Source organism: Pogonomyrmex barbatus, unplaced genomic scaffold, assembly GCF_055798465.1.
Source record: "Pogonomyrmex barbatus isolate J1 unplaced genomic scaffold, ASM5579846v1 scaffold2, whole genome shotgun sequence".
NCBI classification, from domain to species: Eukaryota; Metazoa; Arthropoda; class Insecta; order Hymenoptera; family Formicidae; genus Pogonomyrmex; species Pogonomyrmex barbatus.
The window spans coordinates 8,740,327-8,767,395 of record NW_028297116.1 but is presented as its reverse complement, the minus strand read 5'-3'; the positions used below and the strand labels follow the sequence as shown (position 1 = coordinate 8,767,395).

At 39.2% G+C, this 27,069-nt stretch overlaps 2 protein-coding genes across 4 annotated transcripts in view; one reads left to right on the top strand and one right to left on the bottom strand.

Moving 5' to 3' along the window:
• Positions 1 to 1,423: 1,423 nt before the first annotated feature.
• Positions 1,424 to 27,069, bottom strand: part of LOC105427595 (uncharacterized) — a 128,751-nt gene continuing 103,105 nt past the window's right edge. The window contains exons 1-8 of one of the 3 annotated variants that reach the window (XM_011639402.3): positions 15,010 to 16,546; positions 13,146 to 13,313; positions 11,000 to 11,184; positions 9,486 to 9,724; positions 8,835 to 9,113; positions 3,472 to 3,811; positions 2,528 to 2,810; positions 1,424 to 2,417 (exon numbers count right to left, since the gene is read on the bottom strand). In XM_011639402.3, the coding sequence (XP_011637704.1) occupies positions 2,196 to 2,417; positions 2,528 to 2,810; positions 3,472 to 3,811; positions 8,835 to 9,113; positions 9,486 to 9,724; positions 11,000 to 11,184; positions 13,146 to 13,307 (1,710 nt within the window). In that variant the 5' untranslated portion in view covers positions 13,308 to 13,313; positions 15,010 to 16,546 and the 3' untranslated portion in view covers positions 1,424 to 2,195. Of the gene's footprint in view, positions 2,418 to 2,527; positions 2,811 to 3,471; positions 3,812 to 8,834; positions 9,114 to 9,485; positions 9,725 to 10,999; positions 11,185 to 13,145; positions 13,314 to 15,009; positions 16,547 to 27,069 lie in introns of those variants that run through there. The other 2 variants (XM_089075897.1, XM_089075898.1) reach the window with 2 other exon arrangements.
• LOC105427598 (uncharacterized) lies at positions 19,617 to 27,065 on the top strand. Its single transcript, XM_011639405.3, has 10 exons — positions 19,617 to 19,781; positions 22,201 to 22,513; positions 22,715 to 22,892; positions 22,975 to 23,746; positions 23,834 to 24,090; positions 24,513 to 24,694; positions 25,038 to 25,263; positions 25,348 to 25,507; positions 25,854 to 26,082; positions 26,341 to 27,065. The coding sequence occupies exons 1-10, from the start codon at positions 19,655 to 19,657 to the stop codon at positions 26,618 to 26,620; spliced, it is 2,724 nt and encodes a 907-aa protein (XP_011637707.2). The 5' UTR covers positions 19,617 to 19,654; the 3' UTR covers positions 26,621 to 27,065.

Here is a 27,069-nt window from a genome sequence, read left to right as displayed (position 1 = left end):
GATTTACGAAACTCCGTAAGAGCATTTTTTTGTGGAATGGAGTCGTGCGATGTTTCCAAGCGTGCAGATTGAATCATAATGAACGAAAGGGGATGTGAGTGAAAATGAGAAATATGAATAAATCGCGAATATTAAAATATACTCAATGTTATTATGTATTGGGCGAAAAGACTTTCTCGAAATTATAATACACTTAGGCACTTGTTGCGCTTTCCTTTTTGTAAACCGCGATGTGTATCAATTTCTGTGCGAAATTATATTGCATTTGGAGAATTTCTCCTTTCAATGCAAAAGTTGATACGCAAGTATCTTTAGCTGCTATTTTTTATTGTCAGTATCAGTTTTTCATATTTACATATATATATATATTTATCGGAGAAGAAAATATTGCTCATCTGCCAATAAGAGAAACTTTCTCTTCACTTGTCAAAAAAAATTTTAAATCAAAATAGTATATATTGCTTCTCTCTGCTTTGGGTTAAATTAATTTAATTTCTAGTCGATTTGCAGGAAATTCTTGCAACCAAATAAACTGCTAGTTATTTCTTGTTATAATAAATTTTTGTCAAGTTGTTAATTTATTCTTATAAAAATACTAAGATTGACGTCTGAATTATATTAATAGAATTGAATTGTTTGAAATGATTATATTCTACAAATTTCTAAGTTGCAAAGTCTTCACAAGGAAATATGCATTTTTTGCGTAGGCTTTTTACGTATCGCTACTATAAATGTGGAACGGTCAATGTATTCGAGGGTTCGATGAAATGTAACACAGCCCGGAGGCAATGTCTTCTTGGAAATCAGAGAGATCATTGCTTGCGCCATGCTTCTGTCCGATTTTCACTTCGACATTTTATACGCATGTGAGTACCGGCGTATAACTCTCCGAATTCGTTTATTATAACTGAATGTCTCCCTTACGTAATCGCTGGTGTTTCTGCGGGGATACGATCACGGAATAAATTAAATGAAGATTCATGATATGTTACACACGCACTGTCTTTTAGAATCCCCATTATGCAACTAGAAATTGGGATGTACTGCCTTAACACATGAGATAGAAACTTATCATATTATATAATACATTTAACGAGAGAAAAGTTCAATTTATCCTTTTAAAAAATTATTTTCTCTTACAATTTTTTATACACATTTTACTTAGTAAAATATATCTTTATGGCAAAAACGTAGATTATTGATAACTTTCTATTAATAAAGAGAAACTTTTATACGTAATAATCAGTTTTTGATGAACAAATTTCGCATATGTTTCGAATAAAATTGCATAAAAATATTGTTAAATTATATAAAAATATATTTTCTCTAAGTGTATGTAAATTTGTTTTTTGATGTAAATAATTTTCTTTCGATGATTCGGCGACTTCAGTAGATTAAAGGAAGAAATGAATAACACGAAGAATTGTTGTTACAGTTATTATTGGTACTGTTATTATCGATATTATTGTGTTGTTACTATTATTATTATATTGTTAGTGTGGCATAACAATATGGTACGTACTCGGAATCGTGATTAGAATTCGTTCTTCATTAGAACTATTCTATCAACGAAATCCTGCGTTCGTACTCGATAACAACGATACGCAAAGTCATGGAATTGGATTCATCGTGTGATGCATATACAAGCTTCTTTACTCTCATTACATACATATACAATCTCTAATCAGCATTGACTGTTCAGTGGCACAATATGTGAGCAAATCGTCAAAGTTACACGTCTGTAGTTAATTTTAAAACGCTAGAGAGAGAGAGAGAGAGAGAGAGAGAGAGAGAGAGAGAGAGAGAGAGAGAGAGAGAGAGAGAGAGAGAGAGAGAGAGAGAGAGGAATTACATCACTTTTACAGCACTATCATAAACAATGTATTTCACCAATACATCGCACATTAAATAATTCATTTTTACGCATATTTTATAGTGTAAATGATTGATAGTAAAAAAAAATATTAATATTAATTGGAAATTGTTCTGTGTTAGCGTGTCAAAATCGAATAATAAAATATCTATATCGCAATCTTCGATCTCCTTTCTCCTTCCTCATTTTACTGCAGAGGCGGGATAAAGGCCATTAACCATGAACACACTGAACGGTCAAGGCGCAGTGCATGAATAATAACGATAGCGCGATATGTCGATTAGTTTATTAAATAATTCATCAATTAAAACGGGCTAACGCGTCAGTAGGGATGAAGCGCCGCTAAACCCAACCTCGGCGGCTCGGCGTAGCTGTGACGGTATCTACCGGATGTCGGGATCACCTCCAACGGCGGTCTGGCACTTTCACGATCGAGTCCAGGATATCTCTCGTGCTCCGACAGTTCCTGGTAAGTCGTGCTCCTCGTTCGCAACTTGTCGCGCAATTCCCGCGAATGTTGCGTACGTTCTCGAAATTCTCGAATCTATTTAACAAAGATATATAAAAGTCGGCATGATTTTTAAAATTTTAAAATTATGCTGCAATTACGTACTAAATTTTATAGTTTCATATCGCGAAAAAAATGATATTTACATCTCTCTGATCTACGAGATTCCTTTGATCTCTGAAATCTCTGCCGACTGACGGATTCTCGTAGAAGCTTCTTGGTCGCGGCCTCGAAGTCTCCGGCTCTGATGGATGTTCAATCGCGTAATGATGAGTCCTGGGTCGAGATCGGCCCTTGTAAGATACATTCTCACGATCAAGCTCTTCTGGCTGATTTCGTCTAATTACATGTTCATGCGAAGACATGGAGTTCATGCTTGAATATTGGCGACCAGATCGATCTTCATGTACTTGTCTAGCTGACTGAACTCTGTCAAACAAATTCTTATAATTTAATTACGTAGTACCAACAATAATAATAAACAATAATAATAATTTTATAAAAAAAATCAAATGTAATTCTGTGAGATATGACCACGAGATAATCGTCTTATAAATTTAATGAAATCAAAAATTATTTTGTAAATATTTTCTCTTTATAAAAGACTTCTTCAAAAGAGTTTTTCTTTATTAGGATTTAATAATCTTAGGAGGGACTTAGGAATGCGGATATGTAAAATATTGACATTAATTGCGATTTCTACAAATACTTCCGAACACACCGAGATCAGTATCTTTATAAATCTCTCTTGCGGGAACGCATTTGATCGGTGAAAATGTTTGATACTCGAAACCCGTTCGAGCATGGAAAGCTGGACAAGACCGTATATGTGCAAAAACGAAAAGCGTGACAACGGTCGATGTCGCCTTTAGATTCCTGGGCCGATACTCTCGACGACGATGTTGCATTCCGACTTTTACTCGCGACTGAACAGCGTGCTTTCTGAACTAGAATATTTGCTTAATGCTAAATATTATCATAATATTATAGAATAAATCTTGTTTCTGGTAAGCTTTCTAAATATTAATTTTATTTATAAATCTTGTTATTTATTTTATATTTGCAAAAATATATCATCCATGAAGTATACCTGTGTACAGGATGATGCTCTACGTCTCTCTGCCTGGAAAGAACAGGCCTAGCGATGGCTTCCCTCTCCATCGCCCTAAACATTTCCTTGGCATCTTGGAACCTTTCTCTGGGACTGGTCACCTCGCCAGGATTGACCCTGGGCTGATATTGAGGACTCGGTGATCGTTGTCTAAATTCCGCTGCTCGTCGATTCCTGTTGCAACTCGGTGAAACTCCTCTGTTCGCTTGATTGGACAGCCTTTCCGGGCTTCGTGGTACTCGCGGCAATGTCAAACTTGCAGCTGTCTCCACTTCTGGTAGATAATCGTTATCCTCATTTGGCGCACCCCAATCGTCATCTACAAACGATTGACATATAAATTAGAATTAATGCTCATAATTTCATGCCACTTATTACAATGCATATTTCTTTTCTATGTTAAGATTTTAGTGCATGGCTCTTACTAATTGCAAGATAAACTCAATTATAAAAGAAGATAATATATTGGATTTTTATCTCATATTTATATTTTATAACGAAATATTGCGTAAACTTTTTAAAAAGCTTCTGCTTCTTTTTTTGTGATATAATAAACGGCAATGTGACTGAAAATCTCGCGCAGTGATATTGTCCAATGGTTCGTCCTTCGGCCTTCGTGAAAAATCGGCCGGCAAAGTTCTTGCGAAATTTGGCATCTCGATGAGGTCAAAGAAGATTTAAAGAGCGGTAGCGGGCTAAGAATGGGAAGGAGGGAATACCATGAGACTTCAAGAGACACGAGGAGGCTGAGAGATGCCTCGGGCTGTGGGCCGAGAATGCGGAACTTTATTCCGTACGTACAACGGCCTCCCACGAGGTCGACTCACGCACGAATTTATGCGCCGTCGTCGTCGTTGTCGTCGTCGTCGTCGTCGTCCTCAAGGCAGCGTCTCATCATCATCATCATCAGCATAACTGTCATTATCCGTTGTCGTAAACAACAACGACACGGAGCGGCGCTCTCGGTCCCCGTTTTGTCTCGGCCGTGCGTGGAAATGCGCCTCTTCGAAGAAAAACTCCTTTGCGTAACGAGATAGATATGCCGTAAGACACAGAGATGGAATGTCGTTACTGCATTAGGTAAGAAACGAAGGGTGAAATCTAGTCAAGTATGGTCACTTCTCTCCCCCCCCACCCCTCCCGCCCCGAGAGTTTTACAAAACGTGCGTACGGCTTTCTCGGCTACTTTGAAAACGACATATGATTGTAGAGAGTCATAATTGCCGCGCGTTTTATTCATCGTTGTATGAATAAATTAGTTTGCGAAGCGTTTGCGATCGACACGGTGCGATCTTTATTTATCGCGATAACAACAACTTTCGAGAGCCAATGTAATGCGCGCATAACGGCACATAACGAGATATTAAAAATTTATACACAATAAGACGCCGACGAGAGCGTAATTGATTAGCATCGCCGCGAAGCGATAAGCCGATGTCTAATCTCCTGGCTGGGATCTAAGCAGCGTTAGAATAGTTTCGCGTGAAATGCAGCTACGTCACGTAAGGCGATGCAGAGACGAATCGTGACTATAAGACATGCGAAGGCAGTTAAGTATGTCACGTCGTTTTAAACCGCAAGGATTTCTGGTAGGAGTAAACGAGACGCCGTTCACACGGTGGGTCGGCAGTGAAAAAAATCACAATCAGGTGTTGATCATCGCGGTCCAGCATCTGTCGCGTCTTCTCTAATCATGCGAAACGTAAACGTGACGGAAGGAGGATGCGTCTTCATTCGTCGCATTTCTTCACGATTCCACATTCTACGTATGTCATGTCATTTCAAAATAAATGTCGATCGAACACTGTCAACTATGAAAATCATTCAATATTAAATTAAAAAATTTAAAAATTTCTTTTTCTGCCAAAAAGTCACGTGGGATCGTGCAATTTCGAGGACAATGGAATATTAATGTCGCGATTCTCGTAAGTAGAATAGTTCACGAAATAGAATAGTTAAAGTTCACGAGGTTTCTGAGATTCGTGTTAAAGCGAACCTATTGTCCTGACACAAGTAGCAGAAAGAGAGATATTATTATTATTATTATATTAAATAATGAATTAAACTACGAATTAGCTATGTTAAACGAATGAGACTACAACCGATCGGTTGTCGGTGTGCATAGTGTTTCGCATGGAGAATCAGTATACGAGGTTTTAACATATGTGAGATTACTTCGAAATTGAAAAACGCATCTCAGCCTTCCTGAGGAGACTCTCCGGTGCATCGAATAACGTAAACAATATCTCTCTTCCACTTTGCTGTTCATGCTGTCACGGCGACTGACGCCGCCTTAACGCATGCCGGATCGCCGGACAGGAAGATTTATCGTGAAACCGCACGAATTTGCGTTCAATTTGCGTCAATTTTTAAAATTTAATTCAGAGATCGTCGGAGAAAAATTGCAATGAAAATCAGACGGCACTTAAATAACTCGAATCGAATCATCATTCGCTCTTTCAAAAAGGCTGCCCCAACGTTGCCCGTTAATTATCCTTTATAGTTGCAGGGGATCGACGTTCGCTAGCGGTACATAATTACGTGGGACACTTAGATTTTTCCGTTTTGTGTGCGGATCTGCCGAAGCGGCGGATGGTCCAGCCTCCGTGCAAAATCTACCCGCCGACAATATATCGGCGATCGGCTCGTTTTTGCGTACGTATTCTTGAAGTCAGCTGAGATATATGTACACCCGTCGTGCCGCCGTGGTACCTGCCGCTGACACGACGACGTCCTAACGGTATTCCTTCCACTGTAACAGGTGCTCAATACAATCTCTCTCGCGTACGAGCTTAAGGCCGGAGCCGAGCGTGTCTGCCGGCATACGGTGCGGCGGGGGTATCGGATATTCGTCGTTCCCTTTTTTTTTCCCCCCCCCCGTGTCCTCTTCTTCATCACGAAATTTATTCAGCGACATTATATGGGTCAGTCGTCCGTTAAAAACACGTTTCTCGCGAGGTAGGCACGCCCCGGAGAGGACGAGCGCGCGAAACCCCGATGTACGCGCATCGCGTGCATCTTAATGTGCACCTCCGCGATATCGGACGCGTTTACTTTGTTGCAAAAGATAAGTTGCAAGTAGGATGAATTCATGCACGCGTGCGATTGGCCGCGAGTGCCGATGAAGAAGCATCTGTACTAAACATCACCGTTACTCTTTTCTCTATCGTTGCGTCCCCATTCTCAAGATGCTCTCCCTATTGCCGCTTCGGGGGAGTATTATTGCAGATGAAATAAATTTCTCTTAATTAGATCGTGAGTCTTGAGTCGCTTTTTTTCATCATCGGATGTTGGTAGTCACGGTTTATCGTCTGCGGTCGCGCCGTTCATTTTAACAGACTCAACCGCAGAAAGTTTCGACCGCGCAGATCGCGAGAAGATTAAATTCTTTGGAATTTATTATTATGTGGAGAGAACGCCAATGGGCGGATGGTTTGCGAAACGTGATTCTTTTGCTTTATAATCAACTTTCCTGAATTCGATGAATTTTCGTTGCCCGGATCGTTTCTCCATCATCTATATGAGAACGCGATCTCCCCGCAAATTTCCCCGCATAGACGCGCGTTGGAATCACGCGGAATGCGAAGTTTTCGGACTTGATCGCGGTGAAAGTGGACGATTTTATTGTCGGACAGGCCCCAAGTGGTCTATGGCAATTTGGCCCGGACTTGATTCCGTATTCAATACGGATGTCTCAATGGTGGAAAAGAAGGAAGAAAAAAGACGACGATGGGAAACAATTTTTCGTAGCTACCGACAACTGGGTTATGAGGTCGCTCGGTTCGCCACTGCCCAGTTTTCTACGAGAATCGATAAGATTCTCGAGTTGGCACACATGGGCACCTGTCCCGCGAGTAGAAAGCGCCCAAATTTTTGTCGTCGCCAATCGAGTCAAGTATGAATCTTTGACCGTGGAATCATTTCCGCTTTCATACGCAGAGGACGTGTAGATTGCGAGAGATACGCTTGGAATCGCCATCTCTCCGAAATGGATTAACGTTTTCGCAAAAAGGCGAACAAGTTCGCTCAATTGCTTTGTCCTTTTGCGTTACTCGACAAGACGGCGAAGAACGCACCGTGATTTTATCAACTTTTGTACTTTTAGGAGTGCTCATTTCTTTCTCTACGTTTATTGCCGCGCATAAAGCCGATCTTCGCGGTTCTTCTCGCTTCGAGAAGAATGATTATTGGGTGCGCGATCATTTCCTGAGATGGATCGCGAAAAAGAAGAAGCGAAGACTTTCACTTTCATACGGCGCCCAGCATCGGCTTACGTTAACGTTTAACCGGCGTAATGATGCGTCCAGTCAACAGCACCGCGAGATTTATTCTAAAAACTTTCCATTTTGCAATTAGCCGCAAATTACATAACAATGCAATTCTTTTTTTTTTCGCACGCCTGTCGAACAGCGTATTTATATAACTTCAATCATCTTCTCCCGATGGATCTCTCTGTGTCATCGACTTTCGATATTTTACGACGTAATTTACGAATTGGACTGTAGACTATAAATTGAAGAAATTGTTCAACTTTCAAAATATTACAGCCATCATTCGTGTACAAGGCTGCAATAAATTTAATTACCAGAGTCGACATGGTATAAATTTTCCATTAAGTATGCCAAATAAGAAGGTAATTGCATCGAAATAGCAGCCTCGAGGTAACCCGTGTGTTTACGTCCTGAAAACCTATTTTCACGGCCGTGTAATGTACCTACGCAACGATACTCTCAGAGGTATTGGTCAATGGACGCGGAATTTCTATGAACCGCGAGCGTAATATTCACGGTAAGTTTCACACTCGCTAGATGCAATTGTCACGCTCGCAGGCAATTTACGCACGCTCCCCGGCGCACGCTTTCTTACCTGAAATGGGATGTTGCATCGTAACTTGACGCAACGGCCGAGTCGCGAAAATGCTTCTCAGATCTCGCATCGCAACGAGATAGCCTACTTGCTATCGCCTAATTTCATACATGTGTACTTCTTAATAGCAGTACTAGTTTGTTGGAGGGATAACGTTACCTCTGGCCATATCGCGCCAATCGAGAATTTTAATTGCCGAACAATTACATAATAAAAATTAAAGATGTTAAAATTTAGATATCAAGAATTCCGCAAGAATCTAATCACACATAAAAGTGCCAAAAATTAATTTATAAAATAAAGTTGTTAAAAAAAAAATGAAAAAAAATTTTTTTTAATCCTTAAAATTGGACATGTTTTATTCGAAATAAACATGTTCCAGGAGAAATATGGATTCGTGAATCCGAGACAACTCATTATCATTTATCAGATGTAATACTTACGGATGAACTTTGTTATGACAAAAAGTCACTCACCGGAAGAGGAGTCTCTGGACGGTCTGGACGGTCTTTGACCGAGAGGATGATGCGTCTGATAAGGCGGTGGCGTCGCCGCGCTGTCGGATCCTATGCCGCTGCTGGCCGCGCTTCTCGTGCCACCCCTGTCGATGGCCGTGCTACCACCCACGATGGTTTGATTCAGGCAACGCCTGAATTCGATGCCGGCCAGATTGCCGCGGTGCCTGTGCACGGTGTCGTAGTCGCGCGGCGGCAGTAGTATCGGGCCGACGTCGCTGTCGCCGGAATTACCTCTGCCTGAAACACGATTGTCTGCTTCGTACTCGCGTTGCCTTGACACGCATGACGTCCGCGCGCGGACGTTCGTTTCTCTCGCGCGACCAATATCACCGACTGTTAAAGTAGCGTTACATGCTGACGAGAGAAGTGAATGAAATCCTCCGGAATTTCAGAATTTCATTCCATAAAATTATTCCCCATTGAGTATAATTTTATTATACATTTTGATTTTTTTTCTATTTTTTTTTTCTATTTTCCTATTTATTTATAAAATATATATTTTTGTACGATGTAGTATTTCTTCGAATTATTTTATTTTTTTTACCTTCTGATATATGCATGAAATTTTGTACCGCGAATGAAACGCGAATGTTCTGAAACAATATTCACCTAATTTTGCACGCAACTCGGCGGCCAAAGATTCATAAATGGTCGTGGTTTGGACCGGATCGTGTCTGAGCTCACCGCTACCTTCGGAAGACTCGGACTCTCTGGTACTTCGGCCGTCGCTGCCTAGATTGCTGCGAATTCTGCCTTCGCTCGCCGTGACCCTGGCTAAATTGTCGGTGTGTGACGCCAGCGCTTTCAACTGGCCACCTAACAATTCGGCAGTCTCGACCGAGTCGCATCTAAAATCGGCCAAGAAATAAAATGAAAGATAAAACGAAGTGCCGCGTTCATCAAAATGACGAGGTAGAAAATCGAGAAAAAAATGTATTCTCATCCTATTGACCTTCCACATTGATACCAGACGGAGAGAGAGTTTTAATTTCTCCGCCTTCTTTGAACATCGCACACAAACGCTATACCGAGTGTCTCAAAACAATCGAGGAGCGGCAAACGAGATTACGTGGATAAAGCACGGTACAAAAATTTCCGTGTGTACGACAAGTGTGGGATTAAGACGCTCTGTTTGTTTGAAAAACGCGCGTGGAAATGCGCATCTTATTACATGTAGATGTAAACTCATGATAATACAATCGGCGTTCCCAGTGAGAAGAAGACCGGCTACACTTCTCATATAGGTCGTCGGTATACGAAATACAATACGACGTCGCGATGTATATAGTTGTAATATTTTGTTCGAGCCACCTCTCTATACAGCAAAATGTTCTTTAACGGGACTTTCATGAGCATACCAAAGAGATCGCGCGCCTTCGCGGTTAACTTCGATTGGACAATCCCTGTCGATTCTCGTAGAGCAGCGCTTATAACTTCGTTTCTGTCTCCGTGACGCAAAATAAAATTTCGATCGACATCGAGGTTTCGAACAATTACCTCAAACCAATTATCGCATCGCTGCGAAATAGATCATTGAACTAATAGCCTTGATAATTTGCAATTTAATGACAAGGTTGTCCCGAATACTTCCATTCGCTCGAAGCCTCATCGCGGCGATAACACGGCTGAGCTACGTGCGAAAATCGCAGGATTATGAAAATCATTAACGACCCGTTAAAATTACGAAAGTTGTTAATTAAAGAACGAAATGCGACTCGTAATGGGTGAGATCGAGGCGATGAACCGAACGAATCTCTATTTAACTGCGCGAATTCCTGGCGCGGATTTGATGGATAAGCAAGCTTAGCTGCATCTTAGGTTCCCATATTGCGTCTGCATTCTTAATAAAGGTCTCTACGCTCTTATACAAAGGTCTACATTCTTGTCTTGATTAATGAATAAACAATTCGTATACGTCTGATCGAGCGCGGAAAGAGAACAAAGCTAATTAGCATGAGAATTCTAGTTTCGTTTAGTCTTAATTTTTCAATTAATATTAAAATGTGTTAAAAGAGTTTCCTTTTTCTCAGATCAGGTTAGTTCAACCTTCGTTAATTCATCGTTATCATCGATCTTATTATAAATCTTTATTAGCCTTCGTAATAATAAAATGACGTAGTTACCTGTACGCGTGCACGTGCACGGGATTGTTCGTCGCTGGATTTGGCAGGAGCAGAGTCGCAGCCACGATATCTTCTCTCTGCACGGCCGCCAACACCGCGTGGCCTGGTACCAAGTGCTTCACCGCCGACCTCGTCGAGCCACCAGGGTGAACAGTTTGTATAATCTTCAGACCTTTGTTGCTCACCTATCAATATAAATGCACTCCGTTCACTCCGTCGCTGGTTGCGAAGCTCGCGCGAATCCCTTGCGCAAATCATTGCTTTGTTTGCACCTCGCGAATCGCGAAGATACTCGTACGATACATTCCACACAATTGTCGCAATGTTTAAATGCATAATTAATAAAGTAGATAGGGATAGAGTAGATGAAGATTAATGATTAAAAGATACATGTTTCGAAATATGCCGAGAAACTTGAGAAGCCGTTCTTTGATTTTTCAAAAAGAAAAAAGACTGACGATCGCGCATATTAATTAATAATAAATTCATTATAATTGAAGCTCCTCGACATGTCGCGTATATTTCAGCTCTCTCTCTCTCTCTCTCTCTCTCTCTCTCTCTCTCTCTCTCTCTCAATTACCTTGTTCTTCATTTCGCCTCCCGCACAGGCGTCCTTGTACCTTAAAATGAATTACGTGAGAGCAGATATGCGAGAAGGCGTGTGCCGCGTAATTCTCTCTTCGTACAATGTGTTCCACTTCGCGAAAACACTTAATTACCGCGCTGTCGATCATCGCGACGATTCGTATTGCTGAAACGCTCGCGAGACCGGTTATGGATATCTGCCTACCACCCACGTACACCCCGTAGACTTTCCCCCATCGTTGCTACGTCGACAATTAAACTTACACAACGATTAGGTGGATCTCGTTTCGTAACGTGCGTTTTTCTTTAACGCGATATAACATACCTTTACCGTGAATTTCGATCGAATAGCAGGTGCGTTCGGGAGAGTTGGAAAAGCCAGAAGCAAAAAGTAGAAAGCAAGAAGATTCTAAGAACACAAATCCATATTTATATCGTATCTGTCTTACTTTTTAATCATATGCAAAGTAAATAACGAATAATGAAATTTTGCGATAACGGCCGGATACAGTTAGAGATAAAGCCTAATCAGTTATTGAACCGTTCATATTTCCATCACAGACTATTCATCCGCAATAATCTCCTTTTAATGTGCGCGGACTCGCGCATCTGGTGGACCTTAACCCTGCGACATAGACTAAAAATTCATTACACATGCGTTAAAATCATTTCTCACGCTGTCTAGATTCGAAAACTGCGGTTCGGCGAGATTTATTGCATCAGGTATCGGCAGTAAATGCGATTTCTAAACGAGCGAGCGTATCCTTTTTCAGAACGCCATCACTTAATATGCGCCGGGCAGTGTATGCCACGTGCTTGTTTAACGGTCGCGAAATAGTTTTGACGTTGTGCGTTTAATTTCTCTTTTCTCCATCAAAAAGTGGCGTATTAGCACTGCACTCGTTTCTATAAGATTCGGGTCAGTGAATTTATTATTACATTTACTTGAGTGGGCGAACGCGTAACGTTACAAATACATGATCAAAGTTGCCTTCGGGAAACAATTTCGTTGCATACGCATTGTAACTGTCGGAAAGGAGATATGTTGAAAAGAACTCGCGCGTCCTTTCACCGGTCGGTGTTGCAGACAACTTAGGGATCTTTTATGGAACCTATTAAAACGCGGATGACTCCCTCCTCCTTCGAAACACGTACGTAGCGAACGCGCGTTCCATCGGAGTTAACGCATCTCTCTTCACAATCGCTTATCGAAAACTCCCAATGTTTCTAAAATATATCAAAGCGTTGACAAATTGCGTCGAAACTCATTCGTTCCGTTCGTGATCGACCGGACGGAAAAACTCGTCGAGCGAACCTGTGGCTAGGATAAGGTCGTAATTTCACATTTTTTACGTTCTCCGGCTTTCACTGTCACGCGTGCAGACACATAGAAAAAAAGAAGAAGAGGAAGAAAAAGAAGAAGGAAAATAGAAGCTACGATGTTATATTGGCGAGAGTTCCGGTGGGTTGATCGTGGGCAAGGATCGTCGTCCGTCGATTCGTTTCCGCGGTATTTTCGATGCGCGCTGCCGAAACCGGATTTCAGGATGGTACCGCTCACCTGCAGTGTGACCTTGAAAGGTTCTTGAAGTCGTTCCCGCTCCAACAGGTAAGCTATGGCACCGGGCATCGCGTCCACCCCCTTGGCCTCCCTCGCGCCAAGGTACCAAACGTAATAGAAGCTCTTCTTGACATCCTTGCTACCCCTCAGGCGCAGAGCCATCACTCACTGCTCGCGGAAACAAACGGATTTCATCATTTCCTCGATTAGGGACTCGTTATCCAGGAAACAGATTGATACGGTGAATGCGCTGGATAGCGGACGGGCCCGTTATTATGGGCGTATTCGACATTTAATCGACTCGTCGAATGAGTGCGTCGATTTAAAAAAAATATGACAAATGAGAATTTTCTCTCGAGTATTTCTGTTTTATGAAATTTCAGCTTGTATCATTTTTACAATAAATAAATTATAACACGATGACATGATAATTCCATGTTTGAAAACATACGCGATTAGTAGACATGTGATATAAAGCGATAACGTAAAATTGTGATATTTTTAATCCTTGCGATGGTATCGTTCATCAATTAAACTGAGAACCGTAATAGAAATGATATAATGTTCGAATTAATGAAACAAAGTCCTTTGTATGACGAATAATGAAAAGCCTTCCGATTATGCGAATATTAGCGCACCCTCACGCGCGAAAGTGTCTGTCAGAATTGCGGATAATCTTACGATCGCGTGAAACGAAAACGGACATTATTTCCTGCAGAATTTTTCTTTAATTATACACATAGAAAAAACGCCTACGCTCTACGCCTCTCGATCGAGGAAAAACGTCAATTTTCCACGAGTTAGGGCTTTTATCTGCCCGCTGCGCGAGGAGCACGCTTGTCCGTTCATCCACTTCCTCAATTACTTTCACGCTTAAACCCGTTTCCACGTTATCCATCTCGTGGCGGATCATTTCCCACTGATCCTTAACGACGACGGTGGTTATAATGAAAATATTTCGCAAGAATGGAAGTATGTAATGCCAATACATGTCGATCGGCGAGATAAATCAATCGAGAGAAATTTGTGCGTTTCAACGCACTTGTGCGTTGTGGTCAATTTTGACAAGTAGAGCTTAGATGTTTCGTCTCTTAGTTGTTTCAATAATTATTTTTCTTATTTTTTTATATAAAATATTCTGTATTAATGAAAAACACGCAAATAATTTTTTTGTTTGTCGAGATTGTCGTGTTTTATTTAAATAGTTTCGAATTGTATTTTTGCGAATACTCTCTTTTACTATTAGACCCTCAAATTGACATTCATGTGACATTTTTCACTATTTAGACGTGCTTTGCGTGCTTCTTTTCAATTCGACAATATATGCGCATCGAATTTCAAATATCTTGATTCTATCTCTGAATAGAGGCTGTATTATCTGAGAAAACTCTTTTGAAAGATCAATAATTTCGCAAGTTTCTTTTTTTTTTTTTCTTAAATGAAGTAAAATCAGTTCCCACATTCTTAATGTCTGTGCGCAATTTAAAATTCGCTGGCGCTATTTCAATTATAAAGAAAATCTTTATTGAATTATAAAAAAACAGAGATAAATTATTTCTCCGATTGAGGTATGTACTGTGAGGGTATTTAAAAATCGTCGGAATCGATCCGAAGTTGGTAGCTCTACCGAGAGCTCGCTGCGAAGAAGTATATACCTATGCTAAGTATAGCCCTATGCTAACACACTACCGTAGGTCGCCACTTGCCTGTATATGTCGGAGGTCTTTGCCTCGCGTTTCGCAGCTATCCTAAGGAAAATCCGCGAAATCCGCGTGCGATATATCGGTCCTGCGCAACGAAACACGCGCGTCCCGCCACTCGTCACATGCACACGACTGTGGGCGCACGAACACGATATGCACACCTGTAACTCGCGGCCTCGTCTGACAGCTGCGGGAACCTAACCACTTTTCCACGGGGCACGGGGCCGTAAGGCGCTCCGTTCTGCCGAGCGACGCTCGCCGATCTGAACAGCGGGAACGGAACGGAACCGGACCGGGGACCAGGAGAACGGGCCCCTCGCGCCACTCGCGAAGAAGCGAAATCGGCCTTCTTCGAGGCCCCTCGGCTCAACTCGCCGATCTGTTGCGTACCGAGGACGCACCGAAACTCATTTCGGGCATATCGATTCGACTCGCCGAATTCCGCAAAGATAATGGAAGATATCGTGCGTGGAGGCGTTCGAGCGAGAAAGAAGAAACGAAAAAAAAGAAAAAAGTAACTGGCGAACGAGAGAGCAAGGGAAGAAGCTGATGATCGAAGATTTGGCCGCGGGGGCCTTACGTCCGCCCCTCTGGCGACCTCTCACGCTCGTTCCGAAGATCCCTGACGATCTTCTGCCCTTTCTCCCGTTTCTTCTCTATCCCCAGCTCTCTATCTGACCGCCACACCTTCTTCGAGATCGACTCGGGATCGGCCGCGACGGTAACGCGTTTTGCTCTCGGAAAGAGAAAGAGAGAGGCCAGCGACTTCTAACCGGCGCTGCCGGACAGATTCCGTCCTGAATTCGTGTCTCGGGCCCCTCTCGCCCGTCTTTGAAGAAGAAAGAGAGAGGAACGGGTCTTTTTCTCTCCCCTTCCGCTTCTCCGCTCCTTTCCCTCTTTCTCATGCTTCTTCCAACACCCTTCTCTCTCTCTCTCTCTCTCTCTCTCTCTCTCTCTCTCTCTCTCTCTCTGTCTCTCAGGTTATCTACCTGTTTGCGTCTACCTTCTATATTGCTCGTGTTTCATCCTACCTCCCTCTCTTTGGTCCTTTGCTGCATCGATTGCATGGGATACAAACCCGAGTTAGTGGATGAAGAAAGGGCTGCCCATTTTTATAATCTCTTCTTTTACCAGATCTAAAATTTGGTTGAAGTCTCTCTCTTCCCTTTTTCTCGATGTGTTAGTATAAAAAAATTCCACGCTCAAAGAAAAAGAGAAGAGAAAGAAAGAGGAAGAGAATGAGGCTTCCAACTGTGATCTCCTCGCTTTTTCTCTCCGCACCCACGCTCGTATATAGATATCACAATCCCGCTTCATCAGATGTCAGATACTTCAGAGCGATGATTAGTGATTGATGATTTCAAGTGAATTAGTGCCTCATATCAGAGGAGCAATAGCGATAGCATACGGAGAAATCACGAGAAAACTGAAAAGATTGATAGATAGTTTAAACTGAACTGAACTGATGTCTATTGCGCAATGATTTAATATGCAACTTTAGTCGACTCGATCAATGAATCACGTAACGTCCAAGGTTCATCCAGCAATTTAACAAATATTTGCGGCCTCGAGTCAACTGGTAAATATTGCTTCATCATTTGATCGCGCGTGGCATTTCCTTTTCGACGAATCATACATAATTCATAAATACTATAAACTCTTTACCTATCTCCTCTCGTAACGGTCTATTTATAGAATACTCTCTAAGTACTTTTACAATCTCTTCTATCTACGAAGGAGGAATACATGCTCATTAAGAGATTTACGTAAGTGGTAATGTTTATCCGATCGAGGCGCTCATTAGAATTGCAGACTTTAAAAAATTCTTAAGAGAGTGACAAATCATGAATAAATTATTTGAGAGGATTTCTCTAGAAAATAAGAAATTAACGCGAAAACGGGTATATTTTCTCGGGACAGGAAGCCTGCCATTTCATAGCGGCGTACACATCACCGAGGGAAGTTCAATCTAATCAAAGTAACGGCTTGTAGCGATTGCCGGACAATGCGCTCTGAAGTTCGTGGAAACGCATTTACATAACTTAACATATGTAAGGTGCCTGGGTGACTAATCGCGGGCAAAAATACGGAAAACCGGAAGGGACTCTAGATGAAGTGCAACAACGTTGAAATCAAACACATTGAGAAAGTGCACGCTGTCGATAACGAAACTCGCACGAAGGCTCGTACGAAGCAACTGCTGGCAAGTTGTAAAATGTAATGCCTTTCTTGAAATGAGAAAGTTTTAATATTAAATTTCGCAGGAATTGGAAAATAAAAAACTTTTCTACAAATGTATCTGTCTAGTAAGAACGCTTATTCACAGTTTTATCGTGCGAAAATAAATCGTAATGTTTCAAATAAAAAAGAGACAAAATGCTAGAAGAATATAATAAAAATGATATAAATTTTTTGTCGTATTATATTCTTAAAAACTGCTTGTGTGGGAATGACAGAAATAATATACTGCTGCTAAACAATGAAATTGTTCATGTCGATGTTGATGTCGTTTCGTCGCCATTTGCGTGCAGAGCGGAACTTAATTTTTGGATTTTACATCCATACAACATTAGCCAAGCTTGAAATAAGTCTTAGAAACTCCTTTGGCGTGATTATCTTTTTTATCATTGTACTATAGTGGTCTATAGTGGTTTATAAGATAAAATATAAAAAAAAGATTTATGTATAACGCAATATAAAATTATGAATGAAAATGGTATGAGTAAAAATTAAATGTACAACATAGAAAAAAAATAGATAATGAGATAACTTGCTTTCTGTTTTCTTCTGAAATCATATTTTCAAATAAAGTATTATCAGCAGTGGTACGTGTACAAAATAAATAATTAATAATGCTAAAACATAAATAAATTATAAATTATAACTTTATATGTCAGCAATATTCATAAGAAATCTAATACAAAACGCAACTGGTTTGCTATCGATTTAAGTTAACTTAACTTAAGAACTTAACTTAACTTAAGTTAACTTAAGAAAGACATGCAAGAAATTGATATGTAAGGAGCATTAAGACTCACCCGCAACCCTGACATTTCGCCGATCTGCGCGAGGTCATGCGATTTAATTTACATTATTCCTGTTAGTATACCTTGATAGTTTCTGATTTTCACTTTCTCTTACAATAGTCATTAACGAAAATAACTTGTACGTAAATTTATTTTTAAAAGTTACGTTTCCAATGAGACATGAGAATAAATAAAGATCCTATTGACACTGAAACTTTGAATAAATAATAAAAAAATGAGAAATCATATCGATATTATGGAAAGAATTATTATTATATATCTTAAAAAATATATATATATAAATTATTATATACAATTATTTTCTATATCAAGAAAGCAATAATACTGAACAACACACTAAATAATTATTAATTTATAATTTCGTAAACATTTGTAATTAGGATTTATTGGTTTAAACTACGATAACTCAGGGAACATATAACTTGGAAGTTATGTAGCTTCAATAGTTCGGTAACAGATTGCAGCACTTTATAGCAACTTCATAAATGCCTAAGTGATTTAATTTAATGTTATGTTACGATAGAGTATTCTTTTTAAAATTACTCTTTACGATAATGTTGATTATTATTTTAGGTCATCAAAAGTAAATGTACACTTGAGGCTATGAATGCTTTAATATATGGGTCTTATCGTAATTAATTAAATGTTAATATTCATTTTATATAATATTATGTAAATTGCATTAATTATTGCATTGAAAGTAATAATGAAATCGGATGTACTTGTAATTATTAATGATCGTCATTTTTTGCTGTGAAAGTTGAGATTACGAACTAATGCGATTCACTTGATTAGTAGGTCTCGGAAGTTATGCTGCGGAATTGATATGTGTGCCAGGCTAATAATGAATAAAATACGAGCATCCTACTTTATACATCAACAGCTCCTAAATACCGAAGTATCTCGGATAAATTATTTTAACGTTATATCAGTATTAAATTATGGACGTAAGAAATAAGTAGATCTTGATTAAAATCCAAATTATAAAAATCGATATAAAAAATAAAGGCACGAATATGTTATGCAATAAGAATCCATCATACGGGCGGAAAAGTATATTAATATGGAAAGCGAAATAAAAGATAGCAAGCGTGTGAAAGTATGTGTATTTCATGAGAATGAAAATGTATATTTAGTATAAGAAAGTTTAAATTAATAAATTAGAATAAATATAAATAGAGTGAAAATTTATATAGCTATAAGGATAATAAGAATTTGTGATACATAAAGAAAACACGGAAATGCATTATATCAAAGACAAAAATATCGCAATATAACGCAATATTAATTTTTATTAAAACATGTTCAATTAAGTTCAAAATTTAGAATGTTATTATTATCGTATAAAACAGCCAAAGTTAAGATTTAATTTCATCGATTGTGTCATAAAGATAGTTATTGCCGTGATACACAAGCAGTCATATAACGACAGCAGGTAAAAAAGGATTGTAGACAAACTGGACTAAAAGTACAAACTCATAATCACTCTGTAATTTCACGGAAAATATGCTCGTTCCGTTAATAAAAATGACTAACGCGAACAGAAGAGGGAAAGGGGAACAACAATTAAAATAAAATTTTAATTATTAATAAGTCCATTCTTTTTTTTCCCACGATTTTCCATTCATCTGTCGTGTTACACACGCTACTTCTTTCATCCACGTAACTTCTGCGCAAACTCTACTCTGCTCTGACACTATCACCCATGAGGAATAAATTCCGTAGTATCGAATCAGTATAGCGGCGAGCGTTTAACGCGATGCTGCTATGCAGTATACTGCGTGGAGCGCTATCCGCGTCTTTAGGCACCGTCGTGCAGATTGCGATCTTCTTGCTGCAAAATTCCAATATCTCGAGAGTGCTCGCATCTATGCCACCAGGAGCCGGTTAGTGCGCTTTCCGAAGTAGTTCACTATACAAAGATAAACGTTTTTTTTTTCTTTTATATATATATATATATATATATATATAGAGAGATGCGTAAACACACTTTGTGCATCGTTTTGCATCTTCGAAACTTTAATGCACTTTAACAATGCTTAGATTAGCTTTCAGGTTTTCATGCTTGGTTTTATGCTTGGTCTTTAACATAATTAAATTTTTTGCATTTCTTGCTTCTTCTTTTCCCCTACTCTCTTATTTAAAGAGTCAGGTTGCAGTCTTGCTGCAAATCTTTTTTAGTTCAGTATTATTCAGTATTATTCAGAGTTATTATTAGAGAAAAATCGTCCTATTTCGATATTTTGATTCTTCGTGCTTGTTACACGTCACTGAAATTATTACATAAACACGAATCTGTACATTTTACGCGAATAAGTTATATATTTTTATCAGTGCTGATACCTCGCGGTAAATTTTACGCGCGTACACAGGTAGCGTGTGTGAATCAACGGCTGGTCGCATATACGGTATGGTTCCACGTGCTCGATCGATTCGGAACCGTTCTTTCACATCGTGATACACGTGCACGTGAAAATCCAAGCAGCGTGCTGCGCGTTCCGTGATCTCATTTCCGCGCGGGGTGCATTCTTCCGTGACCTTGTTATCAATGGGCCAGCTCGCGTCATTCGAAATTGAGCTGGTTGTCAACTAGGCGCCGGTCTAAAAGACAGTTTAAGTAATTCAGCGTTCTCGTGTATGTGTGTGTGTGTGTGTGTGTGTGTGTCAGGTAATCGATATTATTATCAGCATGCTGTATACGTATGCTGTATAAGCGTACTATTATTTTGAATGCGGTAAAACGTTAATCTTAATCAAGCGATAAACTTTATCATAATTTATTAATTTATTAATTAATTTATTAAAATATTTTACAATATTATATATAAACAAAAAGTTAGGCAAAAAGATTGATATTATAAATATTTTTCTAAAAAATAAGTTACATCAAAGGGTAATCGTTACGTGATAGAAGATGGCAGAAACAATATTCGTGAAGTTACGGGAATGCCAACGAGAATGCAATGGAATGAGCGGCGCAACGTACGGGGGTTAATAGCGATCAATTCGATTCATTCTCACCATAGGAACTCCGTTTCCTATTGATTTAACACTACCATCATGTACTAAAAATATCTGAGGTGTGCGGCATGACTATGAACCCTACGTATGTATAGGATGGTTGAATGAAATTCTCCAACGACAGAAAAAAAAGTATATATCTAAGTTAATGCAGTGTATACCATATACATGGAAGTTATATTATTATAGTCTTTGAATCATTAATTATTGAGTGAATTTAAAGATAGGGATGAACTACTCGCTCATGAGCACGAAATTGCGAAACGAGCGATCAGATTCGCAGAACTTCAACAATATTTACGCACCGGAAAGTCAAACGAAGCGTGAAATCAGGTCGTCGTATAGCAACGTGAAAAAAATTCCGCGAGCGGAATGGATCATGGACATGTCCCACGTTAATGTCATAATTGATCGACAACTTGAGCGATGACCAGTTGTAAAATCCGAAATTGTCCAACGCGAAAATCAATTTTATTCTGAAACTTCGAAATTGCTATTTGTTTTTAAAACTTCTCACTCTCGTAGTCGTATTTTTCGACCATTAATGTGAAATAAAAAACTTTTAAAACTTTTAAACTTAAGAGTGCATTACTCTCTAATATCATGTTAGAATGACATAATAATAAGTATCAGAAATTATATTTTTAATTTCTGATTCCAAGAAAGTTAGTTTTGCTCACGAATGGATTGTACAATTTTCATGAGCTTCAATCACGTAATCGCGTGATAAGAGATCTCTGTCTTAGTCCTGTGGTATCCTCCGTCTTTATTGTGGCATTTATTATGATCGGCTCATCCTCAATAGTGTCGTGACATCGGCGATAAGTCGCATGACGGCCGGTCGTTGGCCCTATCGACGACGAGGTATCTCGTGGAAAAACTTCCGTATACAAAATCGTATTTTCTTGCCTTTCTCAGAACCTTTAAATGAGTTTTCATTGATAGAGCATGAAATCCTTGAATTCTATAATTCATGAAATTCACAAATATTTGTCATAATTTTAGATCATTAAGAATTCATGTCTTATGACAGGTATAAATTCACAAATAGGAAGGTAAAACTACAGCGACAACTTAACATCATGATATTAAGATAAACAATAGCTGTTTGTCATACATTTTGTTGATATTCAAGGTACAGCGATATAGAGATTGGCAGGCAAAGTAATTTTGTGTAATTTCAATAATGAATATTTCATCGTGTATACTCGTCGTATCTTTCGTCGGACCTTATACATGCAACAAAGTCAAAAGCAAGGAAATCGATTTTTCGCTCATGTACAGAAGACGAGATTATCCTGATCGAACATTTACCGGGACGACGGGTGCACCTTCAGGATTTTTTCTGGACCGGCCTGGAAGACGCGCCGCCATGGGTGGATCCCAATCAGGGTTTAACTTTTTACGAGACCAGGACAATCGTTCACACTGTTACTGTTTATACTCCGACCGATGAGAGAGGCCCAGACCCCATATCGCCTCATCGTCCAGATACTTACAATCCGGAATGTGTCACGTGCATAGAACCAACACCCAGATTGGACGACGATGAAGATCAGAGTATCGGAGTTCTTATCGGAGATGATCCAGGCCCAAGGCAAGTGTAATTGATTATTATTATTATTATTATAGCTCAACATAATGTAATTTTAATATAGAATAAAGAATGTTGCAACAAACGACAAAAAGACTTGATAGCACATATTTGTTAAATTAATGCCGCATAGAAATAGGTAATATAAATATTATTTTGCAATGTTTAGAGATAAAACAAAGAGAGGTAAATGTTTATTGACAGGTACTGGCTGTTGACGGTTCTTCGACCAGGCGAGGCCGTACCACCTAAAGTTGAGCTTCGTTTAGCTCGCTTGTATCGAGCCGCGTTTTCCAGACAGCAGCAACGGCATCTCGGTCTTTTGTCGACGGATCCACGATCCCGAAGAGATGCATTGCTACGCGATTTTCTTAACCGAAAGGTAAAAACGTTTGGATGGTATGCGTTTAGATGCCAATTCTTTTTATATCATTTCCTTAGCTTATTTTCTTTAATACATACAGAACATGCAAGAACGTTTTGGAACTTCGTCCCAAGTGAGAATTTCGCAAGAAGAGATTCCCGCAAATTCAACCGAAGCTCAACAATCCGAATTGACTATCGGTACCGTCGAAAGTTCTTCGATTTATACAAAAACCGAAGCGAGCGTCCCAACCTTAGTCGACGATAAACACTTTTTGAATGTTTCACAAATGAAATCCATGAGAATGATCGAAATTCCCAAGCCGAAAAAGTTGCTGCCGATGTTCGACATGGATGCGACGAGCGACATGGATGCGACGAGCGATTATGAAAAACCTATAAAAGATGATTTTGCTCTAAGGAAAATCATAAAAACATTGAAAGGAGAAACAAAATCCTTGTCTACGCAGAACGATGAATCTGCAACCATTCATCCAACCTATCCTGTTGGAACTGGGATTCCCGATTTCCCGAGCGAACAATCCCCGCCGGAATTGATGCCAATTCCCTCGGATTCGTCTGATCCAAAATTGAATTCCGATAGCATCTCCAAAAGCCGAGCTAGCGATAATGAAAATGCGAGTGCAGACATGCGCTCCAGATTGCGTTTAGCGGACGGCTCGATTCCGGGGGTCGTAAAAGTCAGGATGCAGAATACGAGCGTTATCGAGGGTGGCGCGACGAGACTGATCTATTCGGTTCATCTCGACGGTAAGCCCGTTCCTGCTGAAACGGCCGCGAGAGACATGGCACTTCTCTCACCCCAGGAAGTCGCTCTGGAACTCGGTGCTCCGGTGATTATTCAAAGCGAGCGTAAGTAAACGATAATCTTATCAGGAAGGATCTCTTTATTAAATTTTGAATGTGCAAGTATATGAAAGTTGTGTCATTTTCTTTTAGCCTATCTGAAGGAGAGTAGACCTCTGGCTCTATCGAGAAGAAGAGACGCGTGGCTATTGGTTGGTGCTGCTGGTGCAGGTTTTGTTTTATTAATCTTGGTTCTCACCGGCTTAATTTTGGTTGCTAAAAGGAAAAGGGCGCACAGCGCTGTCGTTGCACCACCGAACAAAAGTATTCTTAAGAAGGAACGTGAATATGCAGCCGCTTCGTCCGGTCTCGATAACACTGCGTTTTCAACATCGGAAACAGAGATTAAAGTACGTAATACAATTTCTGTTTTAGTCATGGTAAAAAAACAATTTTTTTCATGTAAGTTGATTGCGCAACTCAGTTGATTTGAATGTCTGTTATATGCAGAGTATTTAATAAAACGCCCAAATATATATCTGCTAAATTGCATCGTGTGGGAATTGTGGAAAGGAATACTTTATAATTTTTAAAGTTCTTTCTTCTCTTGCGTGATAAAGTTTACGGGGTACTATGGGGAAATAAAAGCATTAAAACCGTTACAACACGCGAATGATCAACGAAATGACGTCGGGAATTATGAGGGAGGACAATTCGGTTCTATGATACCAGGACGATATCGATTCTAACGAAATATTACTCCCACTTCGTCGAGCAAATTGTTACTCTTTGGATCGCGTAACTTCCTATACGGCCCTACACTTGTTTGCAGACCGACGGTACCAGTCAGCGACAAACTCCGCGGACTTTATCCCGAACTCCAATCACACCCGACACGCCCGACAGTCTGGAATTAGGTGTTCATGAAGTTTCCAGCGACGACGACGAAGAACTAAAGAAGACTCGCGGATCGGTTCCTTGGAATATCCAAGAACACGCGGCTAAGAAAGCTAGGTGATCCACAATATTCTTTATAATTCCATCAAGAGCAAATTATTAAAACGCTAAAATATGTGATTGTGAAGAAAATTAATAATAATACTAATAATAATCTAGTAATATTAATTCATACAACACAAACTTTGCAGCTATATTGCAGCAATGTTGCTGCAGTATAACTGCAAGATCTGTGCTGTATGGGGAAAGTTAATTATATAACTAATAATAATATATATTATATTACATTATATAATATATATATATATAAAATATAATAATATAATATAATATATATATATATACATATATTATAAATAATATATATATTATATCTGTAATAATTGTAAATGTGAAACAGAGCGTCGTATGGAAGAATGACGAGATCGAACGCAATGGACCAATCCGGATCACCGGATTCGTTAACCGATCATATAGAGACGTTGACATCTTTGGAAAATGGTTATGTAAAACATAAAGAAGAATCTACCGCCTCACCGCGATCTTACTTATCAATGCCATCATGCAAACAATTTCCTAGTATGCGCACCGTAGAACCACTATCAAGAGTATTGGAACCTGTCATGGTAATTTTTGAAAAGACGAACGACCGCTAACATTGGTGTAAATTCTTAGCATATTTTAATATTAATAAAAAGCATGTACTTTAGGTCAGACATTTAGACATTGATTCGCCGGAATTAGTGCGTCACGATAGAGACGATAATATCGACGACACATTCCTTGCAAGAACGTCGAGTGCTTCGAAGGATCCTGGAGCTATAGGACCGATCGTTTGGAGTCTTAACAAGCAAATGTTCTCTACAGAAGGTAATAAATATATCAATCCATTGTTAAAATCTTAAACTATAATAAATATATTACTCCGATTGTTTGAAGTCTTAAGCAAATGTTTCCTACAGAAGACAAATATATTCTTCTTTAACATTGTATTTAATGTTAACATTTATGTATTATTATGTAAAAATGTTCGACAACATGAAAACTCTTCTTGATATCGATTACGAATGAATAAATAAATAAATAAGTCTTGTACAAATTATTTTGATCTAAATATATGTTATCTCAACTAATTCGTTCGCAATCGACTATTTCAAGATGTAAGAAATATTCATTTTTTTCACACAATCTCTCGAAAGATTCAACTTGTTTAAAGGTAACGGTACGTCCGAAACGGATGTCGATGGAGTGTATCGTCTACCATCCGGACCCGTGGGTCGCGCCAGAAGGAGACTCCACGAGTTGCTCGAGGACTCCTTCAGTCTCTTCGGAAGTAGAGACATCAAAATCAAAGAGACACAACGACCGCCGCCGGTCTCCGTTGCACGAGGAGAAGATACACTCGCGATCTTTTCGGAGACCAAAGGCAAATCCACCCATGTCAGGTACATATCCTTCTTCTTCTTCTTCTTCTTCTTTTAACAGATAATTATTGTTATTAAAGTACAAAATTGCTAAATTATTATTAACAATATGTAATTCCTGTATTTTTAGACGAGAAGTAAATGTAACAAGATACTTATAATAAAAAATTGCCTATCTTTTATTATTATTTATACACTACTTGCGGATTAAAATAAAAATTAAATTATTAAAATAAATCAAATTGTTCAAATAATAAGGATAATCTGTTATGTATGTAGCCCAATAATAACGCCAACAATGGAAATGAAGACACGACCTCGTACATCATTACCATGTAGAGTTCTGGATGAGGATATCCCGGAAACTGGCCAAGCTGAATCAATCCAGTCTCGCGGTACCTGGGGTTCAAGGCCACTCAGCGCGGGGCCGTTCCACAGACCGAACTTGCCGGAAGTGGACACCAGGCGTATATTGGCGGACAGCAGACTTCCACCGGAAGATCCCGCGGTACCTTTAATCGCGTCGATCAAAAAGGAACTTGAAAAATTCTCGCCTTAGTAGAATCTAGTAGACAAGTAGGATGCAATATTAGCTTAAATTCTCGCAAAGTGATATACTAATCTTAAGTCGAAAAACAGTGTATATATTCGATCAAACTTTTTCACAAAATTTTATAACTTGACGTCGAAGTTTTCCATTATTCGGATTATAATATAGCAAACATTTTACACGTATCATAAATATTATAAGAAACAAAAAGTAAATCATGCCAGCAATTTCGTTGTTATAAATTGAAATTGTGCCACCGAATTTAACTTATTAATCAGTCACTGTATATATCATTGAACGATTACATATATAGAATACAAATGCAATACAATCATAAAAGTTTGACTGATTAAATTATAAAAACATTAAGATAAATTCTTGTGACTGATTCATACATCATAGAAATACAGCTGTAACTTAATTATATAAAAATGCAATAAACTTATATAACATATGTA

What these genes read in the sequence shown, in the direction of transcription:
- LOC105427598 (XM_011639405.3), top strand. Translation starts at nt 19,655, where the DNA reads ATGCTGCTATGCAGTATACTGCGTGGAGCGCTATCCGCGTCTTTAGGC. An exon ending in GGTGATTATTCAAAGCGAGC is followed by an intron (nt 23,747 to 23,833) that starts GTAAGTAAACGA and finishes ATTTTCTTTTAG; the next exon opens with CCTATCTGAAGGAGAGTAGA. An exon ending in CACGCGGCTAAGAAAGCTAG is followed by an intron (nt 24,695 to 25,037) that starts GTGATCCACAAT and finishes AATGTGAAACAG; the next exon opens with AGCGTCGTATGGAAGAATGA.